General features: G+C 48.9%; 1 protein-coding gene across 1 annotated transcript in view; it reads left to right on the plus strand.

The window, feature by feature from the left end:
- The first annotated feature begins 2544 nt into the window (after window positions 1-2544).
- The window catches only part of plekhg2 (pleckstrin homology domain containing, family G (with RhoGef domain) member 2), a 38915-nt gene continuing 22290 nt past the window's right edge, over window positions 2545-19169 (plus strand). The window contains exons 1-3 of the mRNA XM_055028133.1: window positions 2545-2847; window positions 2931-3008; window positions 15745-16244. Coding sequence (XP_054884108.1) covers window positions 2736-2847; window positions 2931-3008; window positions 15745-16244 — 690 coding nt within the window. The 5' untranslated portion in view covers window positions 2545-2735. The remainder of the gene's footprint in view (window positions 2848-2930; window positions 3009-15744; window positions 16245-19169) is intronic.

The raw sequence follows: 19169 nt of genomic DNA on the forward strand, positions 1-19169 counted from the left end.
GAGGTTTTGGTTATCAACTGTAAGAGTTCCTCAGACCTTTTCTTCATGCTCTTATTTTGAATTCTGTTTACGCAGCAGTTCCTCCTCAGGTTCTCCACCCATGATGCATTGCAGTAAGTGACAGTTATTCACAGTTTTAGATCTCCTGATGTCCTTCATGCTTCAGTAGCAAAGATCAGCTGCTACAGAGCTGAAGACCCAGAATCAGGTCCTGAATCAGGTAATGACAGATTTAACCTCATGAGGGCGACAAACTGCCCAACTTCAATTTAGTGCTTTACCATTAGCTTCCGCTAAATAGAATGTTGGTTTAGCGTTAGCAGAGCTGATGTTTATTGGTTAGCAGCTCCTTTTTTGCTTGTGCTATAAGTAAAAATACAAGCAATAATATCAATGTAAGCTGTGATCATGCTATAGCAGAGCCTTCTTTTTGTTTAGTCCTTTTTTTTCTAACTTCTAAACGCTTAGCACTTTAGCGTAGCTAGCGGTGCTAACGGTGGCTGTTACCATACAGGCTAATTCCTTCAAGTTTAGTGTTTATTTCTGGTGTTTTTTGTTTCTTTATGTTCGTTCTGCGTTGTTAAACCTCCTGTCTTTTCTCGAACCAAACATGGATGGCGGTGGTGGATATCCCAGCATGCTTCAGTGTGTTACTGGGTCACAGATGCCTCCTCACGTTGTGCTCTCCCAGAACCGGGCCAACTGGGCCTCTCCTGACGTCATCTCTGCTTTTTGTTGCTGCTGATAAACAATGAGCCATTATCTGCCGTCACAGTGGGGTTGTTGTCCATTATTTTAACATTTCATCTGGTTCTTTGTGCTTTTTTACTCATTTTAATTCGCCAGTTAAACTCGGATTTGTTTGTTCCCCAGCTCTGTGTTCTGGTTCTGATGACCCGCTTCACAGAACCCGCTCCATCCCATAATAATCAGCAGCGTTGCTAAGATCAGTCTCAGTTTCCGTCCTGCATGTTTGAGTCCAGTTTGAGGAGGCAACCGTTGCCATGGAGACGCTGGGCGTGGCCTCTGCAGCTTCACGGCTGATTGGTCAAAGAAAGTCACATGACAAACTGCCAGCAGCTGCCATGAAAAAAACCACCAGATTGAACAGAGGAGGTTCTGGTTCTGGTCCTGGCCCTGGCTCTGGTCCTGGTCCTAGTTCTGGTCATGATTCTGGTTCTGATTCTGGTCCTGGTCCTGGTTCCGGTCCTGCTGGGTCATTGTCGGAAAACCAAGGAAGCTGGAAGAAACCTGGGAGAAAAGAGAACTGCAGGCGGGACCGACCGCATCAGAACTCTCCTCAGAACTGCAGCGCAGAAACAGGAAGTGTCGGTTGGCTCCTCCCACTGGGTTGGTGGTAACGTTAGCGGGGGTAAGCCGGCGTTAGCCGGCAGTAGCGTTAGCAGGGGTTAGCCGGCGTTAGCGTTAGCAGGGGTTAACCGGTGGTAACGTTAGCGGGGGTAAGCCGGCGTTAGCCGGCAGTAGCGTTAGCAGGGGTTAGCCGGCGTTAGCGTTAGCAGGGGTTAACCGGTGGTAACGTTAGCGGGGGTAAGCCGGCGTTAGCCGGTAGTAGCGTTAGCAGGGGTTAGCCGGCGTTAGCGTTAGCAGGGGTTAACCGGTGGTAACGTTAGCGGGGGTAAGCCGGCGTTAGCCAGCGTTAGCGTTAGCGGGGGTTAGCCAATGGTAACGTTAGCGGGGGTAAGCCGGCGTTAGCCGGCAGTAGCGTTAGCAGGGATTAACCGGCGGTAGTGTGTTAGCCGGCAGTAACGTTAGCGGGGGTTAGCCGGCAGTTAGCTGCCGTTAGCAGGGTTAGCCGGCATTAGCGTTAGCGGGGGTTAGCCGGCAGTTAGCTGCCGTTAGCAGGGTTAGCCGGCATTAGCGTTAGCGGGACCCAACTGTCCACAGAGAGATCTGGGTCCAGAGCCGGGACCATGACTAACAACCAGAGTCAAACTGGATCTGAATGTTCAGATTCAGACAGACCAGGCTGTGGGAACTTCACTGAACTCTTTCATAAAGTCTGGGTCCGGTCCGAACCCTGAAACCCGGCCTGGACTTTGAATGCCAAATGCTTTAAATTCTTCCCCTACAATCTGGTCTTGGCCTTTCCTGGGTGGCCTCACCTCCTTTATCAGACCGGTTAAAGTTTACTCTGCTTCAAAAGATACAGAAGATTCAAAGCTGGATCAGACACACACACACACACACACACACACACACACACACACACACCCTCACACACACACAGACCCTCACACACACACATACACACACACACACACTCACACACACACACCCTCACACACACCCTCACACACACACACACACAGACCCTCACACACACACAGACCCTCACACACACACATACACACACACACACACCTTCACACACACACACACACTCTCTCACACACACACACAGACCCTCACACACACTCACACACACACCCTCACACACACAGACCCTCACACACACACACACACACACACACACCTCACACACACACAGACCCTCACACACACACAGACCCTCACACACACACACACACACACACACAGACCCTCACACACACACACAGACCCTCACACACACACACAGACCCTCACACACACACAGACCCTCACACACACACACACACACAGACCCTCACACACACACACACAGACCCTCACACACACACACAGACCCTCACACACACACACACCCTCTCACACACACACACACGCTTGGTAATATGAAGACAGTGGATTCTTGTCTTCCAGCCAAACGTTACATCTGTGCTCACATTTTTCACACAGAGGAAGAGCGCCAGGATCCACGGCGGTGGAACCAGCGGCGTTTTCAGGGTTTCTACTTCCTGTTTGCAATGAAGAATGATGAAGATGCTGTCCACTGGCTCTAACGCCGTTTCTGTCCTGCTTCTCTCCAGGTTTTTGCTTCCTTCCAAATCCTCACACCATGCCTGAGGGGTCGCGGCGCGGCAGTCACAGATCGCCCAGTAACTCAGGTAAACTGGGACTGGGACTGGGTCCAGTCCAGTCCCACCATGCTTACCAGTTACAATGTTCCTGTGTGACTCCAAACATCGTCTTGATGTTTCGTCCAGTCAGCTGGGAGCTCTGTTAGGAAGTCGGATGTCCTCACTCCGTCTTCATTCAAACCAATAGGAAGTGAATAAATCATTCTGGGTTTGCCTTCTACCTCTTTTAGCTAGTTGCAAAGCTAAAGCTAAAGAAATGACATGTTAGGAAACACCCTTTAAGGGTGAGCTTAGATGGAGGCTAACAAAGAGAATAAGAAGCCATTTTGTTCTGCCAGCCTCCTTGAGGAGAGCATGAACTATGGACCAGATGTATTGTGGTATTAATAAGTGGAATTCGTGACTCTTCTTCAGCCTCACACATCAATTCTCCACAGCAGCTAGCTCTGGTTGTCTGGGAGCAGGAGAAGATGTCTGCCAAATGCTTGATCATGATTCTAAAATATGTCTGAAAAACAACATCCATTAGAAAGCGTACAGGTTGTACTTCAAACTTTTATTGTCACTTGGAAATGATGCACAGAAAAAGGTCAGCTGGTGATGTTAGCAACGCTAGCGAGATAACGTTAGCTGTCCTATTTCTACATGTGAAGCCGACCTCATCGTCTGGTCGTATCTGAAGAGCAGCCACTGCGCTTTCAGACTTTCACCCCACTGCCAAACTGACACAAGGTCAGAATGATCCTATCAGGCTTTTCAAAGATCGGTGATCAGCCAGAGGCCCGAACCGTCACAGCATCGTTCCTGACGCAGCCGCTGTTGCTGCCAAATGGTTCCTGATGCTGCTTCACATATCGGACTGAAACACGGCTGAGTGGTTTTTCCCATGAAGCTGCTGCTGCCCGACTCGCTGTCAGTGGATTTATTTCAGTCTGGATCTGTTTCAGTGTTAGCTGTGACTTCCTGTCACCAGAACCAACACACACGCACACACACACACACAAGCACACACACACACACACACACACACGCACACACACACAAGCACACACACACACACACACACGCACACACACACACACACACACACAAGCACACACACACGCGCACACACACACACACACACGTACACACACACACGCACACACACGCACACACACACAAGCACACACACACGCACGCACACACACGCACACACACACGCGCACACACACACGCACACACGTACACACACACACGCACACACACACACACACACGCACACACACACACACACACACACACACACACACACACACACACACACAGAGTAATGAGGTGTAATTACACACAGCACCATGCTGTTATATTGACTTCCATAGTTACCATTCACACATCTCGAAAGCAGCTACATTTCTGACCTTAGTCTGCAATTAACATGGGGGCAACGTTCACAAACACAACTGTGTGTGTGTTTTCTTGTGTGTGTGTGTGTGTGTGTGTGTGTGTGTGTGTGTGTGTGTGTGTGTGTGTGTGTGTGTGTGTGTGTGTGTGGTGATAAAGTTCAGAACAATGTTTCTCCGGTGACAAACGCTCAGACCGGATCACCATGAGCAGAACTCTGATTATAACCAAAAGACAGAAAGAGCAGAAAATAGAGCAGAACTGAACAGAAGCGAACAGAACTGAACCGGAGTAATGGGTCAGAATGATCAGATCATCAAACTGGAGTAAAAACGACCCCACTGACCTCATTTCACATCATCTCTGCTGGGCTCAAACTTTGACGAGGCCATTCCAGTCCCTCCAGTCTGCAGGTTTCTGTGGATCATTGTTCCCCTTCAGAGGAGAAACTCTTGGTTTGCTTTGGGTCGATCCTGGTTCTGGTCTGGACCTCTTCTTGTCTGTTGACCTCTGACCTCAGCTGCAGCAGTGGGATGTTCTGTTGGGTTGATCTGCTGGAGTCCAGCGGATCAGCTGAGACGATACGCCGATCGGTTCATCGGCTGATGCAGCCGACGCGGTTTAAGGTCAGAACCAACGTTTTTGCTGTCGAGACGCCGGGAACAGATCAGAACCAGGAATGTAAAGTTCAAAGGTCATCCATCTTCACAAGCCTTTGAGGGGAGTTTGCTTATCGCTTCAGGAATGAAAGTGAACAGAAGGAACCTTGGTGCTTGTGTGGGGTCAAAGGTCACGAGGGTTTGCCTGGACTTCAGCACTTTGGCTCATAAATGATAATGTGAGAGGAGCAACTTCCTGTCTTTGTGTGTGTGGAGAGTTTATCTGGAGAAACGCACACACACACACACACACCCACGCACACACACACACACACACACCCACGCACACACACACACACACACCTACACGCACACACACACACCTACACGCACACACACACACACACACCCACGCACACACACACGCACACACCCACGCACACACACACACCCACGCACACACACACACACACACACACCCACGCACACACACACACACACGCACACACCCACGCACACACACACACCCACGCACACACACACACACACGCACACACCCACGCACACACACACACCCACGCACACACACACACACACACACCCACACGCACACGCACACACACCTACACGCACACACGCACACACACACAGACACACACGCACGCACACACACACACACACACCACGCACACACGCACGCACACACACAGACACACGCACACACACCCACGCACACACGCACGCACACACACACACACACCCACGCACGCACACACACACAGACACACGCGCACACACACACACACACACACACACACACACACACACCCACGCACACACACACACACACACCTACACGCACACACGCACGCACACACACACCTACACGCACACACACACCTACACGCGCGCGCACACACACGCACACACACACACGCAGACACACACACCTACACACACACACACACACACACGCACACACACACACACCCACACACGCACACATACACGCAGACACGAACACACACACACCCAGGCACACACACACACACACCTAGGCACACACACACACCTACACGCACACACACACCTACACGCACACACACACCTACACACACACACGCACACATACACGCAGACACGAACACACACACACACACCCAGGCACACACACACACACACACACCTACACGCACACACACACGCAGACACATTGATTATGTTTTTTGTTTTAATATTTTTGTTTTAATATTTCGTTCTAGTATTTTCTAGTGTTTCCTGGCTCGCCTCGGTTCATTCCAGCGTTTGGTTCAGCAGTTCTTGTTGTCTTGTTTTTATCTTCATCAGATAGAAAACCTTCAGTCGGTCTGAAAGTGCCTGAGGTCAAAGTTCATTTACCTGAAAGCTTCAGCGTGGCTGTGCGACGGCAGAGGTTGCTGGTTGAAATCCTGCTGGTCGACTTGGGGCAGTAAGTCGCCGTTTGATGGTGAAGAAGTGGCTGAGGTTCAGCGGGTTGCGGGTTCAGTTCCAGCGTTCTGCCCAGCTGAACCAGGTTTTAGTTTACCGTCAGAGAAAATGTCGATGTCAGCATCTTTGGTTGTTTTCAGTATTTCTTGTTTGAGTATTCTGTGTTTACTTTGTTTAGGCCAGTCTTATTTTAGTGCAGTTCTTCTTCGTGTCTCTCGGTTTGTTTGTTCCTTGTTACTCTGGTTTAATTATGTTTCTCGTTATTCTTCATTTCTTTGTCTCCTGTGTGCTCTCTCTCGCCCCCTGTGCCATTTTCTCTTTGTCCTCCCACCTGCGACCCGGTAGCCAATCAGCTCAGCTGTTTTGTTCACGTCTCCGTTTTTAATCTCTTCTCCTGCTGGTTCCTCCCGTCTCATCCTGTCGTATTTTCCTATTTTTGTTCTGCTCTGGCTCCCTGTTAGTTGTATTCTTCATCTCTTCATTAAACATCCAACATGATTCGTCCACAAACTCACCTGTCATATTGTAACGTTCAGCAAATTCACCATTTTCTGTATTTGGATGCAACAAATAAATCTTTAGTTTCATTTTAAGCAAACAGGCAGAAGAGCTGAAATATGACGTTTATTATAACGTCAGAGGAGGTAAAACGCATAAATCAATATATTGGCTGTTGATGGTGTTTGTTGTCGCTGTAATTCAGAGTTTGTGGTTTTCAGAAGCAGAAATAAAAGTTTTAACTGGTGAAGACGACGCCTGTCAGGCTGGAGGGAAACGTTCTCCATCAGACGCGTCTTCTGAAACGTTTCAGTCAAACGGCTGCAGACAGCCAGGAGCGGCTCTGTGATTACTGTAATCACTCACAGGAATCTCTGCTCCTCAAAGTGTGTATTTAAAGGGAAATTCCACCTCATACGGCATCCACAGCTCGCTGCCCGCAGGCCCTTCTGTGTTTTTGGGACTCGAAGACTCCCTGCAGGTCTGTCACTCCGACTTCAGCTCACATTACGGACGGCTGCCATCTTGTTTCAGAGGTTTTAATCATTTTCCGCTGCAGGAATCAAACTTTCCTTCCAGTTTATTTCTGACTGAAGCCTATAGAGACAGAAAGTCTTTTTAACAGGAAGTCTGATTCCTGTGGTTCACATCAAAATGTTTGTTATCCAGAAAATGATGTCCGATGTCAAATCTCTGGGAAAACACGAATCAGAGCTGAAAAGTTTCATTTTTATCACGAGAGACTGTCGGTTCGTACAGTTGGTTACATGAAGAAGCTTCGTCTTTAGTTTGGTGCTTTTTGTCTCTGCTGCTGTTTAAATTGAAAATCCTTTCCGATGATGAGAACTCTTCATCACCCACAGATTTATGTTAGCAGTCAGTTTGTGTTGTCTGCTTATCGGGGATTCTCCCGCTCAGAGCTCGTCTGTTCGGCTGTTTCCCTTCAGAGATGTGGAAACTCGCTAGCTTAAAACCAAAAGCACCACAGATTAGATGCAGTGTACGACGCCAGATTAAAACAGTACTAAAAGGATTAAAACGGCGTTTGGATTCTGCTGCTGCTGTCAGTCAGGCTGATAGACTGCTACAATAAAATCAGGCAAGCTAGGCTAGGCTAAAGCAAGGAAGGCAAATAAGTTTAGCTAGTAATCGAAAGGCTAAGGTAAAATAAGTTTGTCTAAGTTGAGACAGGATAAGTTAATGAGCACAGAGAACACAAGCTAATATAAAATAAGCTACTTCACACAATAACCAAATCAAGAATAAGCTAAGCTAAGTCAAGATAAGTTAAACATAGAAAACACTAGCAACCCTAATATTAGCTAAGCTGATTTAAGGCAATTATAATGAAAAATCAACAAATTACTAAATAAAGTCTGAGATAAGTTTGGCTAAATGGTGGTAAGAAGTTCAGTGAAGAAAATATAAGCTAAGCTAAGGCAAAATATAGTAAAATGCTAATGTAAAGGCTGAGCTTCATAGATTTAAACGAAGCTGGCGCTGTTTGTTAGCTGGAAGTTTTCTTCAGGTGTTTGGTTCTAAACTGCTGATGAAACTGGAGGAATCAGTCAGAGGTTGTGGGTTTGAGTCCAGCCAGTTAGCATATAACTCTGTCTCATTAGCTGCATCTTGTTGAGTTTCTTTTTAAGGTTTTGTTAACTGTAGTGGCCTTTATTTGATAGTGAATTGACAGGAAAGTGGCTAATGAGAAGTGCAGCAAAGACCGCCAGACCGGGAATCAAACCTGTGACGGCCGCCTGGTTCCTGCTGGCTCCATCCTTTCCTGCGGATTATTGGGGCGGGGGTTGTTGGTATCCCCAGCTATGATTGGCCGAGCGTCCAGGTGGAAAACCTGAGCAGCTGAGCATCACGACCTGCTGCAGCCTTGCCAGTTTCTGAGAAGGTGGAAACAAAACAAGACAGACGTTTCACCACATCCTGGGCTTTAAAACTGAACATCCTGCGTCTCCTGACACCTCCACCCTGAAACTGGGTGCAGCTCAATCCACCAAGCGTCCTGCCCTGAGGCCAACAGCAGAAAGCGTTTCAAGGCGGCGAGCGCCTTCAAATCCACAACAGGAAGTCAAACGTGCCGAGCAGCAGATGTTGCTGAGAGGAACTGACAGACTTCAGAGTCTTTAACGGTGATCGGAGTCAGCTGATGGAGCTACTGAAACACACACGATAACACACACATCCTGCAGACGGTGAGTAAAACCTTCCAGCTCAAACTGGACGTTCCTCCACATCAAACGACTTGCTTGCTGAAGTTCTTGAGTGTGACTGGACAGTTTTGTCTGCCGCCGGTGCCGTCGTTGCTCCTGGCAGATTTCAGGCTGTGGCTCTGAACCTCGGTGGGGTTTGCTCCCGATTCCTGATCGTCTGTCCTGTCGGTCCCTGTGATGGTTGGTGACCCCAAGTTTCCCCAGGGATCAGACACCGCAGTGAACGGCCAACAAACGGTGACATGAATCTGCTTTTACCTGCTTTATCAGGGCAGACATTAAAGCCTATTCTTCACTGACACGCTCAGTGGAAACCTTCGTAGCGCCTCTGCAGAAGCTAACATCCATCGGCTAGCTGCTTCAGATTCCCAAGATAAATATTTCAGATACGCTTTATGAAACCGACGGCAGCTGACTGACTCTGAGATCTTCTCTGTGCTGGACTCAGATAAACCATCAAACTGAGCAAACGGTTTCTTCTTATCCCAGTCGGCCATGTTTGTTTAGTCTGAACTCGCCTTTGCTCTCCAAAGGTTTTGTGAGATTTCCCGTTTGAATGTTGGGGAATGAAATCGGTGTGTGTTGTTCCTGCTGTGCGGCTGGACATTCTTCTTGTGGTTCTTGTGGTTGGGGAGAGACTTGGTCTCCTGAAAGCGGTAGATATTGTCCCTGTTCCTCATCAGCAGAGACAAACTGCTGGACTTCATGCAGTTCGGTCATTCCAGCTTGTAGGGTAAGGAAGACATGTAGAAGTTGCAGTGAAAGTGTGAGATGTGCTGCATCCAGAGCCATCGATGGAACCAGTTTGTGTTTAGAGTCAGACTTATAAAGAAAACACTGAAAACGTGTAATAATGTTTCTCATTACAGCTCTGCAGGTGCGGTGAGATCAGTACAGTCAGCGTTGCGTCTCACAGGAAGTGAAGTCATGGTGGTCTGCAAACCTGAGCAGATAAGAGACAGAAAGTGGAAGGAGGTGTGATGCCTCCTTTGTTTTAACGTTTGGTGCTAACAGCCGCAGATCGGCAGCAACTCTGAGTCGGTCTGCAGGTTTGCTTTAAGCACCGTCTCACTGCGGTCGACCCGACACGTTTACCTCAGATTAACACACCCAGTCGTCCTCTGGCTGCGTCGCATCCGCTGCGTTTACTCTTCAGTTCTTGTGTCTGTGCAGCTGCAGGCTGTCGGCGCCTGAAGACCTGCTGCTGCTGCTGCAGGAGTTTCTGCTGCTGCTGCTGCAGGAGTTTCTGCTGCTGCTGCTGCAGGAGTTTCTGCTGCTGCTGCTGCAGGAGTTTCTGCTGCTGCTGCTGCTGCAGGAGTTTCTGCTGCTGCTGCTGCTGCAGGAGTTTCTGCTGCTGCTGCTGCTGCAGGAGTTTCTGCTGCTGCTGCTGCAGGAGTTTCTGCTGCTGCTGCAGGAGTTTCTGCTTCCTGCACAGGAAACATGCAGCAGTGAAAACCAAAATGTTTCTGTGTCAGTCCTGATTCAGGCTGACACGATCCGACGGTTTGGGTCAGAACCTCCTGCGTTCTGCTCATCAGAGATTTCACCAGAGCGACAGACGGGCGGCCATCTTCCTGAGAGGCGGCCAGGCGCAGCGCACCTGCTGCTGTTCATCATTCATCATGAACATTTTCTGATCTTAAGAATTTGGTTTCATTGCCTTGATCAATTTTATTTAATGGGTTAAAAAACCAACAAAATTATTATATTTCTACTACTATCAATAAATGTTTGATTTTATTCCAGATGGAAATGTTTTTCAGTCATATTTCCTCTGGTTCTGGTTCTGATTCTGAAGCTAGCGGTGCCGATATGGATTTAAAATTTATTGCAATATTTTGTAGTAACCAGAAGGAGAATCAGGTTCAGGTTCTGGTTCTGGTTCTGGTGTTGTTGTCTCGGAAGCAGAGGGATTCTTCACAAAATGAAGAATGTCTTCAGTGAGAGGCGTTTTCAGAGACCTCTGTAACACAGACTGCTAGAGGAGATCCTTCCTGCTCAGCCGTTTCCCTTTCGGGTTAATAAAGTGGATATTTGATTATTTTAACTGATACTCAGATTATTATTATTATTATTTCATTTTTATTGGTTTTGTTTTAGTTTAATAAATCCCGACCAGCTCTGTTGGGATTTTCTAGACTGAAAAAGTCCAGAAAAGGTTTGGTCTGACCCGGCAGCCGACAGAACCACTGGTTCTGAAACAGAAAACTCAGCGCTTCGGCTCCCAGACGTTTAGTTTCACCTGGAGGTCGACCTGATGGGGGTCAGAGGTCATCTGGGGTGGCGTCAGCATGAGGAGGGGGGACAGCAACAACAAAAACAATGAAAAGAGGAAGACCCGAATCAGCCGGAACTGACGCTCCGCTGCTTAGACTTCCTGTTTGCAGTGACAGATGGCAGGTCACTTCCTGTTTGCAGTGACAGATGGCAGGTCACTTCCTGTTTGCATTGACAGATGGCAGGTTGTTGCTGCCTGTTTCCTCCTGTCTCTCCTCAGGTTGCCTAGGTTACAGCCAGGTAAGCAGGAAGTTTTATAATGACATCAGTTGTTTTCAGGTTGTTGTTTGGAAACAGCAGATGTTAAGTTCAGATCCATTCCACTTTAACCCGACTCCGGTCCGATTTAACCTGACTCCAGTCCGCTTTAACCTGACTCCGGTCCGATTTAACGTGACTCCGGTCCGCTTTAACCCGACTCCGGTCCGCTTTAACCCGCCTCCGGTCCGATTTAACGTGACTCCGGTCCGCTTTAACCCGACTCCAGGTCGCTTTAACCTGACTCCGGTCCGATTTAATGTGACTCCGGTCCGATTTAAACTGACTCCGGTCCGATTTAACGTGACTCCGGTCCGATGTAACCCGACTCCGGTCCGCTTTAACCCGACTCCGGTCCGATTTAAACTGACTCCGGTCCGATTTAACGTGACTCCGGTCCGATTTAACGTGACTCCGGTCCGCTTTAACGTGACTCCGGTCCGCTTTAACCCGACTCCGGTCCGCTTTAACCCGACTCCGGTCCGATTTAACGTGACTCCGGTCCGCTTTAACGTGACTCCGATCCACTTTAACCCGACTCCGGTCAGCTCTAACCTGACTCCGGTCCGCTTTAATGTGACTCCGGTCCGATTTAACGTGACTCCGGTCCGATTTAACGTGACTCCGGTCCGATTTAACGTGACTCCGGTCCGCTTTAACGTGACTCCGGTCCGCTTTAACCCGACTCCGGTCCGCTTTAACCCGACTCCAGTGCGCACTAACCCGACTCCGGTCCGCTCTAACGTGACTTCGGTCCGATTTAACGTGACTCCGGTCCGATTTAACGTGACTCCGGTCCGATTTAACGCGACTCCGGTCCGCTTTAACGTGACTCTGGTCCACTTTAACCCGACTCCGGTCCGCTCTAACCTGACCCCGGTCCGATTTAACGTGACTCCGGTCCGCTTTAACGTGACTCCGGTCCGCTTTAACCCGACTCCGGTCCGCTTTAACCCGACTCCGGTCCGCTTTAACCCGACTCCGGTCCGCTTTAACCCGACACCTGTCCGCTCTAACCTGACTCCGGTCCGCTTTAACGTGACTCCGGTCCGATTTAACGTGACTCCGGTCCGCTTTAACGTGACTCCGGTCCGCTCTAACCTGACTCCGGTCCGCTCTAACGTGACTCCGGTCCGCTCTAACGTGACTCCGGTCCGATTTAACGTGACTCCGGTCCGATTTAACGTGACTCCGGTCCGCTTTAACGTGACTCCGGTCCACTTTAACCCGACTCCGGTCCGCTCTAACCCGACTCCTGTCCGATTTAACGTGACTCCGGTCCGCTTTAAAGTGACTCCGGTCCGCTTTAACCCGACTCCGGTCCGCTTTAACCCGACTCCGGTCCGCTTTAACCCGACTCCGGTCCGCTTTAACCCGACTCCGGTCCGCTTTAACCCGACTCCGGTCCGCTCTAACCTGACTCCGGTCCGCTTTAACGTGACTCCGGTCCGCTCTAACCCGACTCCGGTCCGCTCTAACGTGACTCCGGTCCACTCTAACGTGACTCCGGTCCGATTTAACGTGACTCCGGTCCGATTTAACGTGACTCCGGTCCGCTCTAACCCGACTCCGGTCCGCTCTAACCTGACTCCGGTCCGCTCTAACGTGACTCCGGTCCGATTTAACGTGACTCCGGTCCGATTTAACGTGACTCCGGTCCGATTTAACGTGACTTCGGTCCGATTTAACGTGACTCCGGTCCGATTTAACGCGACTCCGGTCCGCTTTAACGTGACTCCGGTCCACTTTAACCCGACTCCGGTCCGCTCTAACCTGACTCCGGTCCGATTTAACGTGACTCCGGTCCGCTTTAACGTGACTCCGGTCCGCTTTAACGTGACTCCGGTCCGATTTAACGTGACTCCGGTCCGCTCTAACCTGACTCCGGTCCGCTCTAACGTGACTCCGGTCCGCTCTAACGTGACTCCGGTCCGATTTAACGTGACTCCGGTCCGATTTAACGTGACTCCGGTCCGATTTAACGTGACTCCGGTCCGCTTTAACGTGACTCCGGTCCGATTTAACGTGACTCCGGTCCGCTCTAACCTGACTCCGGTCCGCTCTAACGTGACTCCGGTCCACTCTAACGTGACTCCGGTCCGATTTAACGTGACTCCGGTCCGATTTAACGTGACTCCGGTCCGCTCTAACCCGACTCCGGTCCGGTTTAACGTGACTCCGGTCCGCTTTAACGTGACTCCGGTCCGCTTTAACGCGACTCCGGTCCGCTCTAACCCGACTCCGGTCCGCTCTAACGTGACTCCGGTCCGATTTAACGTGACTCCGGTCCGATTTAACGTGACTCCGGTCTGCTTTAACCCGACTCCGGTCCGCTCTAACCCGACTCCGGTCCGCTTTAACGTGACTCCGGTCCGATTTAACGTGACTCCGGTCTGCTTTAACCCGACTCCGGTCCGCTCTAACCCGACTCCGGTCCGATTTAACGTGACTCCGGTCCGCTTTAACGTGACTCCGGTCCGATTTAACGTGACTCCGGTCCGCTTTAACCCGACTCCGATCCGCTCTAACCCGACTCCGGTCCGCTCTAACCTGACTCCGGTCCGCTCTAACGTGACTCCGGTCCGATTTAACGTGACTCCGGTCCGATTTAACGTGACTCCGGTCCGATTTAACGTGACTCCGGTCCGATTTAACGTGACTCCGGTCCGATTTAACGTGACTCCGGTCCGATTTAACGTGACTCCGGTCCGATTTAACGTGACTCCGGTCCGATTTAACGCGACTCCGGTCCGCTTTAACGTGACTCCGGTCCACTTTAACCCGACTCCGGTCCGCTCTAACCTGACTCCGGTCCGATTTAACGTGACTCCGGTCCGCTTTAACGTGACTCCGGTCCGCTTTAACGTGACTCCGGTCCGATTTAACGTGACTCCGGTCCGTTCTAACCTGACTCCGGTCCGCTTTAACGTGACTCCGGTCCGCTTTAACGTGACTCCGGTCCGATTTAACGTGACTCCGGTCCGATTTAACGTGACTCCGGTCCGATTTAACGTGACTCCGGTCCGCTTTAACGTGACTCCGGTCCACTTTAACCCGACTCCGGTCCGCTCTAACCTGACTCCGGTCCGATTTAACGTGACTCCGGTCCGCTTTAACCCGACTCCGGTCCGCTTTAACCCGACTCCGGTCCGCTCTAACCCGACTCCGGTCCGCTTTAACGTGACTCCGGTCCGATTTAACGTGACTCCGGTCCGCTTTAACCCGACTCCGGTCCGCTCTAACCTGACTCCGGTCCGCTCTAACGTGACTCCGGTCCGATTTAACGTGACTCCGGTCCGCTTTAACGTGACTCCGGTCCAGTTTAACCCGACTCCGGTCCGCTTTAACCCGACTCCGGTCCGCTTTAACCCGACTCCGGTCCGCTTTAACCCGACTCCGGTCCGCTTTAACCCGACTCCGGTCCGTCAGTCTCGTCAAAGTTCGGTTGGATTGGTGAGGTCTGACCTCTGACCTCAGGTCCTCCAAACCTCTGTCTGATTCAGTTTGAATGTGAACATCAAGCAGATCAGAGAGCGCTCCAAAAGCAGGAAGTGGAGTACAGAGCAGGGCATTCTGGGTAAAAATAACCAAAGCTAAGTAGCGCTAGCAGCAGATCTTTATTCCTGGTCTTCAGCCAAAAACTAAAGAAGTCGTTTTGTAGATGATTTAATTATAAAGTGAACTTTTATGATTGAGCAATAATGTCTTACAATTTAAAATCGTGGTCCTCAGGGTTTAGTTTCCTCATAAACGTCCTGCTGTGATACTAACAGTCCTGTTTTTCGATGAGCTGCTAATAATGTGAACTTCATCTGAATTTTCAAAGGTGTGCACCAAGGTTCAGTATTTGGCTTCATGTGCAGGTTTCTCCTGATGCAGACGATACTGTGGTTTATTCCACCTGCAGGAAAATTAAGTTCGATTAAAAACTTATGAAATCATAATCTGGAGCAGAAACACTGGATTGTTTTATTTGCTTGCTGAAATAAAGTTCCGTTTCGTTTTTGACAGTAAAAACTGTTTTCTGTTCTGACGGACTGACGTTTGTCTCTGCAGCCGCCAAGCGTCCCTCCTCAGTCTCGTCCCTGAGTGGGATTGTGGGTAGGATGATGTCGGCCGGCGAGCGAGGAGCGTCTTCGTCCTCCTGCACCTCCGTCAACACCGTGTGTTCGGACGGCGAGCGCCCCGTCTCCCTGTCCCTGTCCTCCTCCACCTCCTCCGTTTCGCTGCAGGATGCCTCCTGCTCCTCTTCCTCCTCCTCTTCCTCTCTGCCGTACGGCGCCGTGCCGACTTACAACGCCTCGTCCTCCACGGCCAAACGGAACGGCTCCGACATCAGCTTGGACCTCACGCCGCTCCTAACTCCGCCCACTGGAGCGCCCCTGCCAGTCGGAGGCGGGGTCTCCAAGATGGCTGCGGCAGGCCACGCAGCCAATCCGGCGGCGGCGCTGCCAGGGGGGGCCACGCCCCGGCAGCTGTCCAGGCTGGACAGAGTCATTCTGGAGATCGTGGAGACGGAGCAGACCTACGTCAGAGATTTAAAGAGCATCGTGGAGGTGAGAGCCGCTCCAATCGTTGTCCATGCTGGGGAAAAGAGTCTCCTGTTGGACAAAATGTCTCATTTTAAGGATCTGCTGCGGCTTCTGTTCTACCTGCTGATGAAGCAGTAGGGAATATATCACGTTTTCAGGATGGAAGAAATGTTTTTGTCCTCAAGAGTTTTAGTGAAACAGAAAGAAAAAGTTTTTTAAAAAGGAAAATATAATTTCCGAAGGAATGCTGAAAGAATCGAGTTTCTATCTGGAGTGAAAGATTTGAAATGAGCCTGAAAGAAAATTCAAAGATGATTGATTCATTATCATTGTGAAAACATATAGTATAAATTAGGTGTAAATAAAAAGTAATACAGCAGGAAAATTGTTTTGGGTTCATTTTATCTGTATTCGCTTCGTTGGCCTCTGATGACATTCATCACTTCACCTCCATGTTCACAGCATTCATCTTTAGCTTTCTCTTTATGGTCAACATGGTTTTCTTCTTCTACTCTTTCTGCTTGCTGGTTCTCTGAAATGTATTAGCGGTTGGTTTAGCTCCACCTACAGGATGTAGAGGAGGAGATAAAACAGAAGATCAGTGACTCTCCTGACCGTCTGCAGCTCATGCTGCTCTGCTGGGTGGAATAGTGCTTCACTGCTGGTATTAAGGGTGGGGAATTCACAGAGTTGTGCTGCGTCAGGACATCACTTTAGCTTTCACATTTCTTACCAGCCTTGAAACAAATGTCCTTGCTATGTTTAGAAATGTATTAGCTAAGTTATTCCAAAACAGATCATATTGAAGAATAGGCCAGTTGTTAATTTGCTCGACTCCTCCGGCTGTCGACGAGCAATTGGATGAGAAAACGGCTGCTGTTCCTGTGTTCCACGACAGATGGCGCTGTTGAACCTCTCTCTTTTTATGGAAACAATCGTCAGGAACAGACAGGAAAATGTGAGTCCTCTACCTTCATTAATTAGGCTCGTTACTAAATCCTCGTTAGCATGTCTGTTAGCTCAGCGTTAGCGGGTTGGCCCCGTTTGCGCTTAGATTTTAATATTTCTATTTCAGCGCGTTGTGACGCTTTTCCAGGCTTCACTGTGTTTCTGCTGCATGACTTAGACTTTGACTTTACCTGAGGAGTGTTTCAAATGTTTTGTTGAATTTTTTGGATGATTGAAGACATTTCATCCGTCGTTGGTCCAGGTGCACCAGCTGTGCGCGTACGTGTGTGTGTGTGTGTGTGTTTGTGTGTGCGCGCGTGTGTGCGTGCGTGAGCTTGTGTGTGTGTGTGTCTATGTGTGTGTGTGTGTGTGTCTATGTGTGTGTGTGTGTGTGTGTGTGTGTGTGTGTGTGTGTGTGTGTGTGTGTGTGTGTGTGTGTGTGTGTGTGTGTGTGTGTGAACCAGGCTTTTGAAGTGAATTTACAGCAGCTTTCATCCTGAGCCATGACGGCTGTCGTCAGCTTCTCCTGCTGCTGCTGTTTATCTCTCCAGCTTTCATCCCAGCTCACTTTCATTCACACCTTCCTGTTTTCGGTGGAGTCTGTGTGTTTACTGATCGTTAGGATATTTAAGGCGCCATGTTCAAACTTCTGTTTTCCCTTCAAGCAGCCAGACTTTTTCCTCCATGGTTGAATTGTTGCTGTTCTGGTTCTGGACGCTGCGCAGCTGGAAAGATTCTTGTTCTTACTTTTTCACTGTCGGACAGCTGTTATGATGTGTAATCGTGGTAACAAGGTATTGTTTGTACAGCTGGGAGAAGCTATTTGGCATCCCCAAAGCTCAAAACATACCTAAACTTTGACCCCAAGCCCCCAGAGGAGTTGAAAGGAGGCTTCATGGATGCAGAGCAGAGAGAAAAACAAGAAGTTCAGTCTGTCCCTTCCATCATTATCCACTATTCCAACATCTCTGTACCCAGCTGACTGACGGAGATCAGATACTTGGATAACAGGAGTGACGACGACATTTTTTTTTGGAATTGAATTGAACCGAATTCATATAAGTTTATTGTATTTAACCTTATTTTAGCTAACTTACCTTGGAAGGTAAGCTAACTTAAGTTAGCTTACATTAGAAGCTAAGCTAACTAATATTAGCTTAGCTTCCCTTAGCCTAGGTCACCTTGCTTTAGCTTAGCCTATTTCAATTCATTTAAACTGGTTCCAGCTTTGCTAATTTTAGTTTTTTGTAGCATAATTGGTGAGTAAAGCTGGCTCTCTCAAGCTGCACTTATTTTAGCTCATCTTAGCTTAGCTTGGATTTTTTTTTATTTGACTTTAGTCTATTTGATGCATGTTATCTGAGCTTGCCGTAACTATTTTAGCTCACATTACTGTAGCTTTCCTTAGCCTTGCTTTTTTTTTATTATAGCTTGAGTTAGCTTACCCTAGCTTAGCTTGTACAAATGTAGGTTACTTTAGATTTGTCGTACTGTTAAAGTCAGACCAAAATGCAGCTTGGAGCTGAGCATGTAAAAGGCTTCATTGTCAAACCTGTGCTGTCACTGCTGGCTGTAAAAAAATATTTTCCTTTTTTTTTTAACACATTCAACAACCGCTGGCTGAAGACGAATCCCATATTTTGTTTCATGAGGAGAATTTCATGTTAAACTCACCAGCTTACTGTCATATTTATTAAGGAGCTTTCTATCCTCTGTCTGGAAAGTGAACATAATTCATCATTTCTCCATGGTAACCGACTGCGTAGGTGTAAAATTGTGTTTTGATTTAGTTAAATCTTGCATCACAGATTAAGAACTGCAGATGAAGTCAAGGCTGAGCAGAATTAGATTATGAGCAGAAGGTTTTCCTCTGTGAACACCGCTGGGTTTCAGCAAAGCAAGTTATAGTTCCAGCATTGCTAGAGGATTCCTGGAAGATTCCTGGAGATTCCTGGAGGATTCCTGGAAGATTCCTGCTAGATGATAGGTGCATGTTTGCGT

The sequence above is a fragment of the Poeciliopsis prolifica genome, unplaced genomic scaffold (genome assembly GCF_027474105.1).
Source record: "Poeciliopsis prolifica strain line A6 unplaced genomic scaffold, Auburn_PproV2 SCAFFOLD004, whole genome shotgun sequence".
NCBI classification, from domain to species: Eukaryota; Metazoa; Chordata; class Actinopteri; order Cyprinodontiformes; family Poeciliidae; genus Poeciliopsis; species Poeciliopsis prolifica.